Source organism: Prionailurus bengalensis, chromosome B4 (assembly GCF_016509475.1).
Source record: "Prionailurus bengalensis isolate Pbe53 chromosome B4, Fcat_Pben_1.1_paternal_pri, whole genome shotgun sequence".
NCBI classification, from domain to species: Eukaryota; Metazoa; Chordata; class Mammalia; order Carnivora; family Felidae; genus Prionailurus; species Prionailurus bengalensis.
In genome coordinates this window covers 95,068,309-95,088,724 of record NC_057358.1, presented here as the reverse complement: position 1 = coordinate 95,088,724, position 20,416 = coordinate 95,068,309, and the positions used below count along the sequence as shown (strand labels likewise).

At 40.7% G+C, this 20,416-nt stretch overlaps 1 protein-coding gene across 1 annotated transcript in view; it reads left to right on the top strand.

Moving 5' to 3' along the window:
* Positions 1-20,416, top strand: part of PTPRB (protein tyrosine phosphatase receptor type B) — a 114,081-nt gene that overhangs the window by 57,540 nt on the left and 36,125 nt on the right. Inside the window, 7 exon segments of the mRNA XM_043565025.1 lie at positions 2,653-2,916; positions 9,194-9,457; positions 10,002-10,265; positions 11,021-11,284; positions 13,480-13,749; positions 17,913-18,176; positions 20,035-20,298. Of these exon segments, the coding sequence (XP_043420960.1) occupies positions 2,653-2,916; positions 9,194-9,457; positions 10,002-10,265; positions 11,021-11,284; positions 13,480-13,749; positions 17,913-18,176; positions 20,035-20,298 (1,854 nt within the window).

Sequence of the window (20,416 nt, the reverse complement as noted above, 5' to 3'; positions counted from 1 at the left end):
CAATGTGGGGGTTCCTGATTAGATAGCTCTATTGATTGGTTCTTTCCCAAGCAGTAGTTCAGGGATCCAGGCTCCTACCATCTGTGGCTCTTCCTTCCTCTAGGTCCTCAGAACTCTGTCCATTTCTCCAGAGAATAGAGGTTCCAGGCAGGGGAAGATGATCGGACCTGGAAGTAGATACGTCACTTCCCCCCACATTCCACTGGTGGGAACACAACTATATGGCTACATGTCATGCGGGGAAGGCCGGGACATATCTTCTAGTTCTGTGTCCAAGAGGAAAGAAAAGCACAACTAGTCAGATTCTGCCACATAAGTTAATTCCCATTTTAAAATACCTTAAGGGCTTTCTGACTTACTGTGATATACTAAAATTCCCATTTTAAAATACCTTAAGGGCTTTCTGACTTACTGTGATATACTTGGAATAAGTGGGGCCTATAAGTTGTTTTTATGCCTAAATTTCAATTGTAGCAGAGATATCAGTATTTGACCCACTGTATTTAACAGAAGTATGCAAAACCAAGACAAAAACATTCTGTGAAGAATGATCACAATGTTTTGAGGAAAGGGCAAAATGTGAATAAATATAAGCATGAATTATTTTATTCAAACACATTAAGAGTGCAGACATTATCATGGGAAAGGGGGAATATGGGATACCACTATAGAAACACAATAACTGGAGATTTTGAAATTTTCCTAGATTAGTAAATTTTGTATACAGTAGATTATAAAAAATTCAGTGGCTAAAGCCTGGATAGTCATTACCATCTATTCAAATTGCTGAAAGATCTGTCAGTGCTGAAATAATTGAAAGGTTTTGAAAGGTTTTCTCTTTCACTTATATTTCCACAGAGTTGAAACACATAAATAAACCTTCAGCCTAGACAAGGTGGCAAAATATTTAAAATTCAGGGGTGCCTGAGTGGCTTAGTTAAGTGGCAGACCGTTGATTTCAGCTCAAGTCACGATCTCACAGTTCGTGAGATCAAGCCCCACATTGGGCTCCGTGCTGACAGTGCATGCAGCCTGCTTCTGATTCTTTCTCTCCCTCTCTTTCTGTCCCTCTCCTGCTCACACTTGCTGTCTCTCAAAATAACTAAATAAACTTAAAAAAATTCTTAAAAACAATATTTAAAATGCAAGATATCGGATATGCTTAACAAATCTAATTCTAACCTGAGAAAATTCTTTTTCTAAAGGAAAAACAAATTTTATATCTGTTTTTCATAAACATGAATTTATATTTTTGACAAGACATCTGATAATTATATCTTTTCTAATAAAATGCCAGTACTTGCAAATATTTCCAGCAGTTTTAAAAAGCAAGCATAATTCTTTTGAGAGCAACCAGGGGATGTACAGATTGTTACATTAAGGTTAAGAAAGAGGGGAAGGAAGGAGGGATGAAGGAAGGGAGGGAGGGAGGGAGGGAGGAAGGAAGACATCAGTATATAAATGTGGCTAAAAAGTTCAACTTTATGTACAGGAAATGTTCATATACATGGAACAGCATTAGCAAAGTTGTTTGATACAGTGCTATTTATAATTTTTGGTGATGGACAAGTGCTTGCACGTGTAAAGACAATTTTGGGGCTTAAGTCACAAAGTCAGAGCACATTAGATTAGAAGGATTCTCAGAGGTCATTTAGCTGGACCCTGTCCATTGTCCATGATGTACTGCTAGTGACAATTATACGAAAATGTTTAGCTAAAGTAGTGAACCAATGATGAAAACAGTAGTGCAGTTTGTATACACTACAGGATTTTATTCTGATATTCACTACTGGCAATACTATTTACTGTACACTTATTTCTGATACATGTACAATTACCACTCAATATCACAATGATTAATTTGCATAATGTGTCTAGCCAAGAAGCTCCTTGAAGGCATCCACATCTTTCCCATTTTTGTGTATGTGGCAAATAGTAGGTCCTCAATAAATGTTTGCAGCACTAACCCCAATTAGAATAAGCAAATAATGATGGCTGTTATCACCACAATAGCTTTTCTGCCCACAGGTGGGTCAACCTCCTGATTTGTTGCTTTCAGGATGCGCGTTTAGGTTTATTTCTTGCCACTAGAGGGCAGGAAATGCTTTATAAAGGGAAGATGCAACCCCTTTGGTCGTGTTAGTTATTAGACTCCCCAGGAATAAATAATTTCATCACAAGAAAATCAAAACTATCCCAAAGTCTAAGCTCTTTAGAAAAGTTATGGCTACCTTCACCTTTCCCTTCAAACATCTTTGCTTATTGATGGGTTTGGTTTGAGCTGATTGGATTCAGCAGTTTGGATTTTTAATGTTTTTTCCTTTTCCTACAGAGGGAACCTCCTGACATATTCACCTAAAAATGCCTCCACTTAAAATACCTTACAAACAACACCATAAAAATACAGTAGCGGCATCCATATATTTATAAGGCACCCAAAAGACCTCCTTGCATTTTTATTTGGGCTAGCCTTGCTGATATAAACACTCAGCTTCCAGAAGCTAAAGTGAAATGCCCACACATCTTTGACCTCTTAGGTAATCAGTTGAGATCTCCTGAGTCCACACTGTATTTTGCTGGCTGTCGTAGATGACTCCAGACTTTTGACTGTGCTTGCTTTTTAAATTTTCTCCCCCACTTTTTAAACCCCAGTCCCATCCAGTGTGAGTGGAGTGACGGTGAACAATTCTGGTCGGAACGACTACCTGAGCATCTCCTGGCTGCCGGCTCCCGGAGATGTAGATAACTATGTGGTGACCCTCTCTCATGGCAGCAGGGTAATTCAGTCCCTCATCATTGCCAAGTCTGTCAGCGAATGTTCCTTCAGCTCCCTTACTCCAGGCCGCCTCTACAATGTGACCATAACTACAAGGAGTGGCAAGTATGAAAACCATTCCTTCAGCCAGGAGCGAACAGGTAAGGCTATATATACGGAGATCCAGGTTCTGTGAGAACTGCCTGGCTATGTGTGGCTCAGGGCAACAGATCTGCAACCGTTTTGTAATGATCGGATTAAAGCCTTTTTGAGATCACAGAATTGTGACAGAGTCTTCAAATTCTGACCCTGGAAATTCCTTATGTGAGCAGATGTTTCCTTTAAAGTAAGATGAACCCTATGTTTGTGGCTAGAATTCATATTATATGCAAACATAGTAACAAGTGTTTTCTGGGAGTACTTTTCGGTTGCTAGACACTGGCTATGTTAACTAACTTAATTCTTGCAAATTCCTGATTGAGGTCGTTGTTAGTATTCCCACTTTACAGATCAGGAAATCAAGCTTCAGAAAGGTTAAATAACCTACTTGCTCCACTGTTTAACTTGTGAAACAGCCAGTGCCTTTCTGTATTTAACCCCAGTTCTGAATGGCTCCAGAGCCTACAAAGTTATCTGTCCTGAAATCCTTTCTGAAATGCCTATTTGGTCAAAGCCTACTGTTCACTCTTTTTCACACAAGGTGAAGATGTGAACTTTCATAGTCCTGGGACCAGGAGCACAGTCTTAGCAAAAGCAATGAATGCCAGGTCTCCGATGTGATGGAAAGAACTAAATTTAGACAGCTACCATTTTCCCCACGTACTTATGCTTTTGGGGGGCTTACATCTGAGATTTCTGCTTAAGGTTGACATTAATATTTTGTCAGATCTTTCCTGCTAAGCTATGGGTTGATATTTGCGTTTAAAAATGCCAGGGTTTTGGAACACCGGGATGGCTCAGTTGGTTAAGTGCCCAACTTCAGCTCAGGTCATGACGTCCTGGTTTGTGAATTCAAGCCCAGTGTCAGGCTCTTTGCTGACAGCTCAGTAGAGCCCACTTCGGATTCTGTGTCTCCTTCTCTCTCTGCCCCTCCCCTGCTTGCCCCCCGCCTCAAAAATAAAAACAAACATTAAAAGTTTTTAAAAACTTGTTTAATTTAAAAATGTCAGGGGTTTTTGGCAAGAGAGTCAAGAATATTCAATGTAGAAAAGACAGTCTCTTTAATAAACATACAGAGATAATTGGATATGCACGTGTAAAAGAATGAAACTGGACCCATATCTTACACCACTGACAAAAATTAACTCAAAATGTATGAAAGACTTAAATGCAAAACCTTAAAATATAAAACTCCTAGATGAAAACATAAGAAGAAAGCTTTTTGACATGGGTCTTGGTGGTGATTTTTTGCATATGACATAAAAAGCACAAGCAACAAAATAAAAAATGAACAGGTGGGACTACGTCAAACTAAAAGATTCTGCACAGCAAAAGAAGCCATCAACAAAGTGAAAAAAACAGCCTATGGAATGGGAGAAAATATTTGCAAACCATATCTGATACGGGGTTAATATCAAATTCATCATTAATATTCAAAATAGAAATAACTTATACAACTCAATAGCAAAAAAGTAAATAACTCTATTTAAAAATGGGCAAAGGACCTGAACAGTCATTTCTCCAAGAAAGATATACAAAGGCCAACATATACATGAAAAGATGGTTAACATCACTAGTCACCAGGGAGATGCAAATTAAAGCCACAATGCAATATTACCTCTGGCCATCATCAAAAGACAATAGATAAATGCAGTCACGGACATGGAGAAAAGGGATCCCTTGTGCACTGTTGGGAGTATAAATTGATAACAGCTACAATGGAAAATAGTATGGAAGGTCCTCAAAATTTAAGAACGACCACATGATCCAACCATTCCTCTTGGGGGAATATATCCAAAGGAAACAAAATCACTAGCTCAAAAAGGTATCTGCACCCTTGTGTTCATAGCAGCATTATATACAGTAGCCAAAACATGGAAACAATCTAAGTGTCCGTCAATGGATGAATGGATAAAGAAGTTGTGGTATATCTATATAATGGAATAGTGTTCAGCCATAAAAATGAAGAAATCTTACCATTTGCAGCAACATGGATGGACCTTGAAAGCATTGTGCTAAGTGAAATAAGTCAGAAAGAGAAAGACAAATACTCTATGACCTAACTTATATGTAGAATCTAAAACTAAAACTAAAACTCAGAGAAAAAGGGATCAGACTTATGCTGAACAGGGGCAGACGGTGGGGGAAGGGAGAATTAGAGGAAGATGGCCCAAAGGTACAAACTTCCAGTTATAAAGTAAATAAGTACCAGTGATGTAAAGTACCCCATGAATGACTGTGACTACTGTATGATCTATAGGAAAATTGTTAAGAGATTAAATCATAAGAGTTTTCATCATAAGGAGAAAATTTTTCTCCTTTTTTCTTTTCTTCTTTCTTTTCTTTTTATTGTATCTGTAGGAGAGATTGGATGTTAGCTGAACCAACTGTGGTAATCGTTTCATAGTATTTATAAATGAAACCATCATGTTATATGCCTTAAATTTATACAGTGATATATATCAGTTATTTCTCAATAAAACTGGAAAAAAATAATAACAAAAAAGAAATTAGAAGAATATACTGTAAAAAAAAAAATGAATTTGTCAGGTTTCCAAAACCAAAGTGTATTCACATTCACCGAAACCGAAAATTTCAAAATCATTTTTGATACATTAGCCTTTGCTAGGATCTGCTATCGACCTCTCACAAAAGTTTTCACTGGTATATCTTTATTTTGCTTTTCTTGCCAACAGCATGAACATAGAGCATTACTACTTAAAGTTACAATGGTTCTCCTCCCTTGCTCCTCTGTCCACTTAACTCCATCATGCTGTGCCATGTGTCCCTCTCAGTTCTTATTAGTTCTTTCTAGGAGAAATTTAGCATTCATTGCAGTGTTTTGCATCTCTCCGTCTGTGATTGCCTTTATGTCTGGAACCGTATCTTTTTTTGCGTGTTTTTTTTCAAAACCTGGCTTATATAAGAACTTATAATTTTATTGCTGTTGATGAACGCAAGAATTAGCCAATCATCTTCTGGACTCAAAGACCTTACAAAAATCTAAAACTATGAAAAAAAAATTCATTTTTTGCACGAGGATCAGGACAATTGATTTCATCCTGTTACCTAGCAAAGGGTCTGGAGCCTCATAGACACTCAATAAATGTTCAATAAATTAACAATCAGAAATCACTTAGCTCTAGCTAGTTTTTAGTGCCCCGTGGGTAGAGGTTAGGAATGTCATAACCCCTGAAACTGTCTATGAAATCGTTGCAGATAGGAAAAGTATGTGTATTTCTTTGAGGAGAGAGTGTGTGATTTTCGAAGTTTCTGTGACCTCAAAAAGGTTAAGAACCACTGATTTACATTGCTACAGGATACTAACATTGAAAGTGTCCGTAGATTGATCTAATCCCATCTCATTTGGTGATAAAGTCCAGGAGGGAAAGTCACATTGCTAACCAGCAATCAAGTTCAACCTAGCTCCAAGCGCTATTTCCATTACATAGTGCTATCCCTGAAAGCCCTGGTTGGGGATATAAAGAGCTATGCCCTACCGTCGAATGATTTAAAGCCTAATTATAGTGATAAAATCACAATAATGACTGAGATGTGAAAAGTAGATTTCCATTTATGAAGCAGCCTTATGTCAGTGTCTTATGTTGATCAGCTTGGAGCCTAAAAATCACCAGAGTTAAAGGATGTATCATCCAACTACTAACCCCTTGCTTCCCCTCTCTGTCAACTCATGAACGTTTCCTATCCATCTGATCTTCATACTGCAAGCCTTTTGCTAAGATTGTTTTTAAATGCAAAAGAAAAAAAAAGTGACCCTTTATTCAAAGCACCTGCTTGACTCTTTAAAACAGCATGAACTTGGATTTGATACAATGAGTCAATCAAGGCAAGCCATTGCCCCCAACAAATCAGTTTAACATAGAGTCACTCTGAGTTGCTGTCTTGTTGATTTTGGCTGATTGTGTCAAAGCCCTTTTCCTTTTCTAATGCTTTTGTTCTACATTTTGGGTAAAAATATCAATATTTCTAATTCTGCATCACATCATCTCATCATGCAGCAAGGCAAGTCTCACAGATTACCTCCAATTCCACCTGGAAAGCCCCTTATTGACTTAGTATGGTGTGTAACCTGGTTTTTCTTCCTGTAATAGTTGCTTTGTCTTCAATAAATTGCCTGGGTCATTGACTTTTCTTACTTAGCCCATGTGCATAAAAACTTCCAAATTTCTTTTCCTTTATTCTATGATGAATAAATTCTAGGTACACTGTAATCGGTTTGGGTAAATATCTTGAAGAAAGCATACCTGTCCTGGCTCCATATCTGCAGTGAGATATATTCTTTTTTTTTAATTTATTTTTTTGCAGAGAGATATATTCTAATACAAAAACTAACCACTACACATATGCCAACAAAATATAATAAAATGCAACGGTAGGTGTGAGAAACATCATGGAAAATGTGGCTTAGAAGCCAAAATATTGAAATTTCTGGGTCATTTCGTGCTTCAAAGGAAAGTGGAAGAGAAGATTTAGACACAGGCTTTGTCCAATTGATTGATCAATTGATAGACTGGTTGAGAGAAAACCACAAGTACACATTGTTTGTTTCTTTGTATATTTATTGGGGGTAACCTCAGGTGCACAAAATTGGATTAATCTTAATTCTTGGTTCAGGAAACCATGTTTTGTCACTTTTATTTATTTTTTAGGCTTCTAATTTAATTCAGGTATTTAATTAGTCATTTTTAATAATGTAATACACACAAGAAACCACTACCTATAATAAAAGCTAGAACCTTGGGGGCGCCTGGGTGGCGCAGTCGGTTAAGCGTCCGACTTCAGCCAGGTCACGATCTCGCGGTCCGGGAGTTCGAGCCCCGCGTCGGGCTCTGGGCTGATGGCTCAGAGCCTGGAGCCTGTTTCCGATTCTGTGTCTCCCTCTCTCTCTCTGCCCCTCCCCCATTCATGCTCTGTCTCTCTCTGTCCCAAAAAAAATGTTGAAAAAAAAAATTTAAAAAAAAAAAGCTAGAACCTTGACAATAACCTATATCAAGTCATATGGTTCCCACCTCACTGATTCATCCAAAGGTAGCCCATCATCTTAACTCCCATTTTCATCTGTCTTCTTGCCTTTCATTTTGCACAGTTTTATTTATGTAGTCCTAAAATTATGGGTTAAAACACTTTGGATCTCACATTATTATTTTTTTTAATGTTTTATTTATTTTTGAGACAGAGAGAGACAGAGCATAAGCAGGGGAGGGGCAGAGAGAGAGGGAGACACAGAATCCAAAGCAGGCTCCAGGCTCTGAGCTGTCAGCACAGAGCCTGACACGGGGCTCAAACTCACAAACTGCGAGATCATGACTTGAGCCGAAGTCGGACACAACCGACTGAGCCACCAAGGCGCCCCTAACATTATTTTTAAAAAGGTTATTTTAGGGCTACCTTGGTGGCGCAGTCAGTTAAGCATCCGACTCTTGATCTCAGCTCATGTCTTGATTTCACAGCTTGTGGGATTGAACCCCGAATGGGACTCTGCGCTGACAGGGCAGAGCCTGCTTAGGATTCTCTCTCTCCTTCTCTCTCTGCCCCTCCTTTGCTCATGCTCTCTCTCTCTCTCAAAATCAAAAAAAATAAAAGGTTATTTTATGCAGTATGTAATCTCTTGGGACTTATATTATATTGATAACATTCACTTATATTTTGTGTTTTGATGTTAAAGGCACAAAAATCCATATTTTTACATTTTGAGTTAGAAAGTAATTAGTTATGACTGTTATATAATTTCAGTGTGTATATATACCAGTTCATTCATCCACTCTCCTGTGGTTGAGGATCCTCTCTCATCCTTAGTCCTACTGGGTTTTTAAATTTTGCCATAAAATTATAGGGTATTTTGCCATGGTCTTGATTTGATCACCAGCGATGTTAGACATCTCTTCATGTATTAATTATGTGTTTCCTCTTCTTCCATTTTTCTTTTGGATTATTTGTATTCTTCTTTGTAACTTTTTATTACATCTTGAGTCAACAGGTATTTTGGAATTATTAATATCACCATCAATTCATATTAATCACCAGTTATCATTTTTAATGTTCAGTCTTGTACCTGACATTTTGTGTAGGCCAGACACATTGTGTAGTGTAACAGTCTTTCCCCTCTGGAAACGTGTGATCTGAAGGTCTAAAACTTTTGTTTTCAATGCCCACAATAAAAATCTACTCACTTACCTTTACTGTTTCAGGTTGTCATCTGTGATCAATTACTCACTTAGAATCACTATATCTTTAGTACTTCTCTGTTCTCTTTTTCAGTGCCTGACAAGGTCCAGGGAGTCAGTGTTAGCAACTCAGCCAGGAGTGACTATTTAAAGGTATCCTGGCTACATGCTACTGGAGATTTTGATCACTATGAAGTCACCATTAAAAACAAAAACAACTTCATTCAAACCAAAAGCATTCCCAAGGCTGAAAACGAGTGTGTATTTGTTAAGTTAGTCCCTGGACGGTTGTACAGTGTTACTGTTAGTACAAGAAGTGGACAATATGAAGCCAGTGAACAAGGGAATGGAAGAACAAGTAAGTGGAAAGATCACAAAATCTGGTAGCTGGTTGGGACTTGAAGGTCATCGAGTCAATAAAATATATGAGCCTTGCATTTTCTCTGCTTACTGATCTCTAAATTACATTCCCAGTAAGTCTTAACTTGGAGCTAACAGCATTCGGCCAAGTGATGGCCTATGATTACAGAATATTTATTGGTAGATAAAAGCAAGCATAGTCGGGAAGCAAGAAGGCCAAATGTCCCATTTCTCTTCCTTGTCCTCTTGCGTTGTGGCATTTAAAGTTCTAGACATCTTTTTTTATCTTATGATTGAGGTCATAATTCATTTTATAATTATATTCTACCAACATTTACATATAAGATTTATGTCAGGAAAAAAATTATAATTTTAATAGTTGCTTCCAGTTTTTTTATTTAATTTAATTATGCATGAAGTAATTCAAGTGGTTTATTTGGGGAAGAGATGTTTGCCAGTTCCTTGAATGTGATTCATAAATTATTGTGTAGGTAAACTTTAATAAGTCACATTCCTGAAGTGTCTTCTCTATTCCTCTCTAGTCCCAGAGCCCGTTAGGGATCTAACATTGCGGAATAGGAGCACTGAGGACCTTCTGGTGACTTGGTCACGAGCTGACGGGGATGTTGACCAATATGAGATCCAACTGCTGTTCAATGATATGAAAGTATTTCCACCTTTTCACCTTGTAAATACTGCAACTGAGTATCGATTCACCTCCCTGACCCCAGGGCGCCAGTATAAAATCCTTGTCTTGACCATCAGTGGAGATGTACAGCAGTCAGCCTTCATTGAGGGCTTCACAGGTAATTTCAAATGTGGCTCTTGAACCTGAGTAGTTGTGGTGGTGTATTTCGCATGTTGGGTAGCCAGGCATTTGGGATGAGGATTTTAGGGTAAGAAGGAGATGGCAAGAAGTGAGGTTATCTTGATGGTGACAACGATGTTGTCCAATCTGGATTAACTAAAGTACAACACAGGGTACAACGGAAAAAGGCTTTCAGAGAAACAGCAAATAGCATTGGATTTATGTGAATAGCTGGTGCTTGTAAAGCATATAAATTAAAAAAAAAAAAACTCTGTTGGTTGGGTATCCTTTCTTTGGAACTTTGTTAGGAGTGTTGTTATGATAGTTGACATTTATTAACAGTTTACCTTGAGCCAGACCCACAGTAAAGAACTTAACATGTACATTTTTGTTCAATCCTCACAACTCTGTGGGCTGGTTACAATTACTAACATTGCCATTTTTCTGATGAAGAAACTGAGACTTACAGAGGGTTAAGTAACTTGCCTATAGTCCCACAGCTAGTAAATGAGAAAACCAAGACCTGAACCAAGGCAATGTTACTAGGCCCTCGCTCTACTACTGGCATTCTTCATTTCTACTCACTGGTTTCCATGTCCCCCTAAACTTCCCCTATCGGCTTCAATTCAGGCAGAGAAATCCGAGCAAGTTCTTTTAGTAAGTGCCAAAATATAAGAAGCATGAAAATTTTGGCTGAAAATTTCCACAGTTCATTCTCTAAGTGATGACTTTTAAATTTATTTTCCTTTTTAGTTCCAAGCACTGTCAAAAATATTCACATTTCTTCCAATGGGGCGACAGACAGCCTGACAGTCAACTGGACTCCTGGTGGGGGCGATGTTGATTCTTACACCGTGTCAGCGTTCAGACAGAATCAAAAGGTTGAGTCTCAGACTATCTCCAAGCACGTCTCTGAGCACACATTCCATAGACTGGTGGCAGGGGAACAGTACCAGATTGTGATTGCCTCGGTCAGTGGGTCCCTAAGGAACCAGATAGACGCCGTTGGGCGGACAGGTGAGTGCCCGCTTGGAAAAAAGCCAAATTTTATCCATAATGGGACAACAGATGGGCTTACTTAGCTATTCACAAATCAAAACTAACCAAATTCAAAGCTACAATTGAATGTGGTTTCAAGAGTCTTTCTCATACTTTTTTTTTTTTTTTGCATTTTTCTTTCTTAATAGAGATCTTCAAAACAAATGAAAGGTAATTAGGAACCAAATCATTTGCATACATTTGCTTATGTGCTAAAGGATATAAAAACTTTAATTTTAACAAGTAGACAGAACTATTTACATTAACTACCTATAAATATTTACCCTTTTCTGTAAATTTTACCCCTTTCTCAAAATTATTTTTTTAAATGAACACCTATGCCATTTACTTCATTTGTTACAAGAACAAGTAGCAAATGAAGGAATAATGTGCCTATTTATATTAATATTACTGTTAATATATTACTTATAAAACAAAAATAAGCTATAAGCACCTGCTATATGCCAGGCATTTAAAATTATCTCGAGTCACACTCGAAGATAGGGATCATTATTTTCATCTTACGGATGAAAATAGGGCTCAGAAAGTTTATAAAACATTATCAAGTATATAAGTAATAAGACCAAGAGCTATAATTCAAATCTAAGCCTGTCTGGCTCCAAACCTTATACCCTTTATACTGGGATATAATACATCTTCCATTCTCATAACCACTTGTTTAGCTGTGGGGCCTGGGCTTCTGTATTGTGCCCTACTATGTCTCTATTCCATATATGTATATCTCTAACCATATGTTAAGCACTATGCTAGAAAATGGGAATTCTGTAGCAAGATAGAGCCCCAACCTCAAGAAGCTTATGATCTAGTGAAGGAGACAGAGAAATAAAAAGGCAATTACAGCACAAGTTCTAAAATAAAAATCATAATGAGGTGTGTTAGGAGCAAACATGAAGAGTCAGAGAAGGCTTCCAGGAAAAGGTAACATCTAAATAGACACTAAGAGTCATACTGGTGACACATATATTGACTTGGTTCCAGCCGAAAAAAACAAAGGCCTGAAGGTGAGAGAAAGTATGGCACATTTAAGGACCTACACACTGTGTGGTATGCTAGACTAAAGATGAACCATGTGGCCAAGTAAGTAGATGGGCCAAATTTTGAAGGGCCTTGTGTGCCTTGTTAAGATGTTTAGAATTATGGAGAGCCATTGAAGGGCCATCCACATGGGGGTGCTGTGAGAATATGTCACACATAGTGTGGGAGGCGAGGAAGCAAGGGGACTGATCACTAATGTGAGGGATGATGCTGTCCTAGGGGAGTAGTAGTGGATAGAGAAGGGAGAGAAGTGGATAGATGAAAGAGATATAAGATTTAGGACTTAGAAATTACAAGACCCATGTTTGATTATATATGTAGAAGGATCAGAGTGACAACCCACATTTCCGGCTTGGACCAAGAGAAACAAAGGACAAGAAAGAGGTTATGAGGAGGGAGCTGAGGCGTCCAATTTGGGCCTCATGAGAATTGGATGGAACATGCAGGGAGAGATGTCATTTGCAAAAATAGAAGAGAGATCTGAACTGCAAGTTTAAATTTGGGAGTCGTCACCATATGGGTAACAATTCAAACCATGGGAGTGGATGAGATCTCTTAAGATTATGTAGAACGAGAAAAAAAAAAATACGAGCCTAGGACAGAAAATATTATTCAAAATAATACTATTTTGCCTTTCACATCAGGAGCCATAGTAAAAAAAAAAAAAAAATCATTATATGCTACTGCTTAGGTGAAGGCTCAGAGCTTTGACTTGAGTTAATCTTGGGAATGAAAGTCTAAACATAATTCAGCCGTCCAAACTATATTCACTGAATGTAAATGTGTTCAGCATCTTCCACTTTCTAGATACATAAATATGAATCACTGCATATTTATCAGTGTCACTTTCACTAATTTTTCTACTTGTTTGACTTCAAGATCCTGTCTCAATTCAGCGAAAAGAATGGAGACCCAAAGCAGGTGTACAGATAATTCAGGCCAAGAAGTGCTCTCTCCTGAGGGCACACACACAGGGAGTGTAGGTGCAACACAAGTGAACTGGTAGCATCGTCTTCTACCCACAGTTGAGTTAGGACAGTTTTTCTGCATTGGTTTCTCAGCCGGTTTACCCTAAGTGAGGGAACCTGACGGCCATTGCTTCTCTTCTTTCTTTGCAGTTCCAGCATCTGTCCAGGGAATAGTTGCAAACAACGCATACAGCAGTCATTCCTTAACCGTAAGTTGGCAAAAGGCTGTGGGTGTGGCAGAAAGATACGAGATCCTGCTTCTAAATGAAAATGGGATCCTTCTGAGTAACACGTCAGAGCCAGCCTCCACCACGCAGCACAAATTTGAAGACCTAACACCGGGAACAAAGTACAAGATTCGGATCTTGACTGTCAGCGGAGGTCTCTTCAGCAAAGAAGCCCAAACTGAAGGCCGAACAGGTAATCCGCATGGCTTTTTCATACCAGATCTCTCCCTGTGTGCTATTCCTTCAGAACCGAAGGGCCGGAGAGATGAAGCGACACGGGGAGATGATGTCTGTTTCTTGACACAGTGGAACATTCACCATGATTTACCACTTCCCTGTCAGCCAGGCTCTCTGCACAGGTTTCAGCCTACCCCACGCCAGTTCAGATATAGTGTTAAAACCTACTGCCGCTGCAATAAGTTACCGCCAACTTGGCGGCTTAAAGCAACACAGATTTTTTATCTTGTAGCTCTGGGGGTCACAAACTGAAAGTGGGTCTAATGGGGCTAAAATTAAGGCATCAGGTATCAGCAGAGCTGTGTTTCTCCTGGAGACTTTAGGGGAGAAGCTCTCCTTGGCCTCTTCAGCTTCTAGAGGCCACTCAGATTCCCTGGCTCATGTCCTCCTTCCAACAATGGCATTGTTCCAACCTCAGTGTATGTCACCATATCTCTTTCTTTACTCTTCTGCGTCCCTCCTCCATATTTTAAGGACTCTTGTGAGTCACCACCTGGACAATCCAAGATAAGCTCCCTGCCTCAAGATGTTTAACTTAATCACAGGTATACAGTCCCCTTTGCCGCATAAGATAACATGTTCACAGGTTCTGGGGATTTGGACATGGACATCTTGGGGGGGGGTCATTATTCAGACAACAACACTGGTCTAATTGATTACTTATGAAGGAGCTAGATATGAAAGGGGGGGGGGTGATGCTGACAGAGATGAAAAGATGAATTAAGCATGCTTTGTCCCGGAAGAGCTGGCTGACTGGTGGGATAGACAGACACATAGACAAAGGATGACAATACTTTGTGATATTTGTGATGACAATACTTGTGATAAGGATTATATAGAAGAAAGGAATGTCCAATACCAAGAGGAGCATGGAGGACAGGTAGAATTGGGAGGTCCTCGTAAAACTGACGTTTCAGTACTGTCATGAAGGATGAAACAATTCTGCGTGTGGAGAGAAGGTAAAAGGACACCATGTACAGACAGACTGTCCTGTGCCAAGACAGGGAGGTGTGAGAAGGAGCAGTGAGAAGCAATGGATGGATGAAGTGTGGGTGGCATGATAGAGAGGTGAGGCTGGAAAGGCAGATTGGGGCCAGATTAGAGAGCGCCTGGCCCGTCTTCCTCAGGGGGTTATTTTTCATCTTATAAGCAGTGAGGAGACGATACAGGTTTTTCAGCCAGACAGTGAGTGCTTTGTAATAAAAATTTGTACCTTAAAGAAGATAAATCAGATGGCAATCGGGGATAGATAGGTTGAATGGAGAAGAGACTCATTCATTGATTCATTGGTCATTGAGCACCAACTATGTGCTAGGCACCTTTCTAAATGCTGGCTACCCAGAAGTGAGTAAAACGAAGCCTGGTGGTCATGAAGCTTACATTCTAGTAGAAAAGAAAGGCAGTAAACAAAATAAATAAGTAAAAAATATAGTAGATTAGATGGTGGTGAATCCCAAAAAGTAAAACAGAAAAGTGGGATTAGCAAGTGTTAGAGGCTTGCAATTTAAAAATTTTTTAATGTCTATTTATTTTTGAGAGAGAGAGAGTGTGTGTGCGAGCAGGGGAGAGGCAGAGAGAGAGGGAGGGAGACACAGAATCCAAAGCAGGCTCCAGGCTGTGAGCTGTCAGCACAGAGCCTGACGTAGGGCTCAAGCCCACAAACCGTGAGATCATGACCTGAGCCGAAGTCCGACGCTTAACCAACTGAGCCACCCAGGTGCCCCGAGGCTTACAATTTTATTATTTTTTTTTTATTTTTTTTTTCAACGTTTATTTATTTTTGGGACAGAGAGAGACAGAGCATGAACGGGGGAGGGGCAGAGAGAGAGGGAGACACAGAATCGGAAACAGGCTCCAGGCTCTGAGCCATCAGCCCAGAGCCTGACGCGGGGCTCGAACTCAACGGACCGCGAGATCGTGACCTGGCTGAAGTCGGACGCTTAACCGACTGCACCACCCAGGCGCCCCCCGAGGCTTACAATTTTAGATAGCACAGTCCTCACAGGTTTTGTTGAGAAGGTGATATTTGAATAAAAGTCTGAAAGAAATGAGAAAAAGGGTTATGCAGGCGTTTGGGGGAAGAATATCCCTAAGCAGAGCAAAGAGCTAAGGCAAAGATACTGAAGCAGGAGTGTGTCTGGCCTGTTGGACCAGTAAAGAGGCCAGAATAGTTGGAGCGGAGTGAGTGAGAACAAAGTGGGGTGATGTAGTCTGAAATGTAGCTGGGATCATAAGATGACTGCAGTTATAGAAATGATAAGGGTCAAAAGCTGAACTAACACAGGGGCCCTGGTGAAGAAAAGTAGATACAGTCAAGAAATACTTCTTCATTAGATAAGATGGCCATTTGGTGTCTGAGTAGAGTACAGGAGGAGGAACAGAAAATTCCAGAATTTCTACCTGGGGTATCTGGAAGAAGAGGATGCCATTAATTGAGATAAGAGGAACGGGGGAGCAGTGTCAAGGAGATACTGAGTTTGAGATGTCCGAATGGCTTGCAGTGAGAGATGATCATCGGTAATAGAAAATATGGCCCAAGCTCAGAAAAGTGAGCTGGAGATAAATATTTGGACAAAAATTCTAATTAAATACATGCCTTAGTCTGTTCAGACTGCTGTAACAAAAATACCACAAATTGGGTGGCTTAAACCACAAACATGTATTTCTCACAATTCTCAAGGCTGGAAGTCCAAGATCAAGGCACGCGCAGATTTGATGTGTGGTAGGGTCCGATTTTCTGGTTCATAGATGGCATTTTCTTGTTGTGTCCTCACAGGGTAGAAGGACGAGAGAGCCCTCTGGGGTCTCTTTTATAAGGGCACTGATCCCATTCATGAGGACTCCACTCTCATGACCTAATCACCTCCCAATAACCGCAGCCCCTGGTACCATCACTTTGGCGGTTAGGTTCCAACATAAGAATTTGAGGTGGAGGGGACGTAAACATTTAGTCATAGCAATCCATGAAGTGAATGAGGTTGGTTGTTTAGCCAGTGTTATGGAGTAGGAAGGGGACAGAGGATGGAATGATGGGAAACATCAACTTTCAGGGATCTGGCACAGGGAGAGGGAGAAAATAAAAGAGGAAGTGTTTAGACTGGAGGGAGAAGAACCCAGAAGAGACTGAGGCAGGTGTCCTGTTTCCACTGGCATCCGTGGAATTAGGCAGCACCTGGGCGAACAGTTTGGAAGCAGGTCATTTCTGGTGGCTCTTGATCATTTTGCCAACAGGTACCACTGAAGACCGAAAGGGTCGTAAAATCCCAATGTAAATAATTTTTAAGACTGCTTTTTTAAGTTTTTTATTTTGAGAGAGAGAGAGAGAGAGCCTGCCAGTGCAGAGCCCCGTGCGGGACTCGATCCCATGAACCGTGAGGTCATGACCTAAGCCGGATGCTTAATATCTGAGCCATCCAGGTGCCCCATTACTATTTGTTTAATGGTTTTGGCTTTTCCTCTTGCGTCTCTTTCCCATATCCCCGACTCAAATCTCCTCCTTCTGTCTGCTTTTCTCTTTCTTTCCCACTTCTCTTCCCTCCCCGCTGCCCTTACTTCCATATGCCATTCCTTAGCTTTCAAATGGCATTCAGAGATAGTTTTTTATTTCTTATCTAGCTCTTATTATGAGAAAAACATTTAGCCTTGGGGCACCCGGATGGCTCAGTTGGGCATCCTACTCTTAGTTTCAACTCAGGTATCTCTCCCTCTCTTTCTGCCCCTCTCTCCTATTCATGCTCTCTCTCTCTCTCAAATAAAATTTAAAAAGAAAGAAAGAAAAACATTTAGTCACACAGGTCAGATTAACATTTATTTTATATCCAAAAAACATATTTGTAGATAATTCCCCAGTTGCTGGTTTTTCTTTGTTCTCTTGTGCTTTTGTTTTGTTGTTGTTGTTGTTGTTGTTGTTGTTGTTGTTGTTTGAATTGACAGTTTCAACATCAGTAATGCACAAAATTCAGTCTTCTTAGTTTTGGGGTCCCCATGAAGTCAATATTTTCTGAAGGCCGAGACCATGTGTTTGAAGCTGCTGTGGAATGTGTCCACCTGGGCGTCAGGCCTGGGCTGTGTCAAGGGGGTACTAAAACTCGGTCTCACCCTCTCGCTCAACTTTTCCAGTCCCAGCAGCTGTCACCAATCTGAGGATCATAGAGAACTCCACCAGACACCTGACCTTAAGCTGGACCACCTCGGAAGGGGAACTCAATGGGTACAACATCTTTCTGTATAACCCAGATGGAACGCTTCAGGAGAGAGCTCAAGTCAACCCACGAATCCAGAGTATCTCTTTCCAGAACCTGCTGCAAGGCCGAATGTACAAAATGGTGATAGTAACTCACAGCGGGGAGCTGTCTAATGAGTCTTTCATATTCGGTAGAACAGGTAAGGCCCGGACCCAAGCAGGAATGTATTGTGGGGAAATCGTCTCAGTATTTACTGGCTTTTCCTTGTTTTGTCCTTAGTTCCCTCTTCCAGCCATGGTCTAGCTTTATATGAACTTTGTGACCTTCAGGCTTTTTTATCCGAAATCAGGCATTTGATTACATATCAGAATTGCCTTTGCACTGGCTTCTGCTCTGTTGCCACCCCTCGTTGACCTCATAGGGTTTGGTGGAAAAATGATTCTGGCTTCTCTGTTTGCCACCAAACTGCCACAAGAGGGTTGTAACCCACTGTGGTTTGATTCAAGCTGTGCCCTTCAGCTTTCTACAGGACACGTGTGGAGTGGAGGGCAGGTCCGGAGAAGGGCCAACTACAAAAAGGACCGAGCATTGTCCACTGTGAGACAGAAACACGGCACTGGATGAAATGCACACAAAGCATTGCAGGAAAAGGAGAGAGACATCTCTCTGGGCTGCAAATAAGAAACTGAATCCACTCGTTTTCCATAATTTGAGGCCATTATTTTATTTTCCCGTTCAGTTTTTTTTTTTTTTTTCTCATCTGACAATAGTTTTTGAGTGCTTTGTATGCCGGGCACGGGGCTCACTGCTGGAATCTAACTGTGAACAGCACAGATGAGGCCCCTGACGATAGAGCTCTCATTGGCAGAGAGGGAGCAGGGCCAGACAGCAGATTTTTAAGGGACATGACTTGGGAATGCCTTGAAGTCTGTGAAGGAAATAAACAGTATGTTGTGACAGAGTGACCTGGCAGGACAAGAAACGACTTTAGACAGAGAAAGCATTTCAGGTCAGCCTTGTAGGTGAGGGAAGTGTATCCCAGGCACCCAACAGAAGTTCTCAGCGTGTTTTTGGAAGGGAATGAAATGAACAACAGATATGGATACACCTAGACCCTGAATAGAATTGCCTCAATGTTACCGTTTCTAGGACAATCTGCCCTCTGCGCATCTTCCCTTATGTGCTCATTAATGTCTAAAGTTCCTCCATCAAGAGACAGCAGTCTTCACTCCCAGAGAATAACGAAGCTTAAATACCCACGGGACAGGTGCCAGTGTGACTAAGTTACATAGTGGTAGACGTGACTGTTAACACCCTTTTCCCAAGTGAGGATCTACCAATATAGATTTGGGTAGGAAAACGAATGAGGGAACTGAGAACCTACAAGAGAGCGGAGAGGAAGCAGAGAGACCCAGGGGAGGATGTTATGGGATAAGGGGCCTGGGTGTGATGGGCCAGCCTGGAAAGGGCTGGCACCTTTCGTGAATATATTCAAGGCCGTTCATAAGGTAAGTTATGAACTGTTTGACGAGTTTTTTTTTTTAATTTTTTTTTCCCAACGTTTATTTATTTTTGGGACAGAGAGAGACAGAGCATGAACGGGGGAGGGGCAGAGAGAGAGGGAGACACAGAATCGGAAACAGGCTCCAGGCTCTGAGCCATCAGCCCAGAGCCCGACGCGGGGCTCGAACTCACGGAGCGCGAGATCGTGACCTGGCTGAAGTCGGACGCTTAACCGACTGCGCCACCCAGGCACCCCCGTGTTTGACGAGTTTTAATTAATCATTTCTGAAGATTTCATTTCAGACGTTTATCAGGCTATGTGTGGTGAGCATATGGAAGCCACCACCTGTGCTGGTTTGTTTTTATTTTCATTTGTACCACATCTCTAGACCACATGCCCCTCTACGTAAGTGCCCTGAAATGCAGGCAAGATCTGACTCTGCAATGGGTACCACTCACCCATATGCCCAACATAGCTCGTATTCTCACCTGTAGGCCAAGTGCTTTTGCTTGTAACTCCTCTGTCCTTAGTAAAGGTTTTCGCTGTGTTTAAGTCCCAGCTTCTGTGAGTAACCTCCGGGGATCTAATCGGAACATGACAGACAGTCTCTGGTTCAGCTGGAGTCCAGCCTCTGGAGACTTCGATTTTTATGAGCTGATTCTGTACAACCCCAATGGCACAAAGAAGGAAAACTGGAAAGACAAGAACCTGACAGAGTGGCGTTTCCATGGCCTCATTCCTGGAAGGAAGTACACGCTGTGTGTGGTAACTCACAGCGGGGACCTCAGGAACAAGCTCATGGGGGAGAGCAGAACAGGTAAGGAACTCTGTTGCCAAAGGCCAACTATTGGTTGGAAGTAGCTTCTAAAGACACATTTGAGTTATGGTTTTAGTAAGAAGAAAGAAAATCAATAACGGAGTGCCTTGTGCTAGCT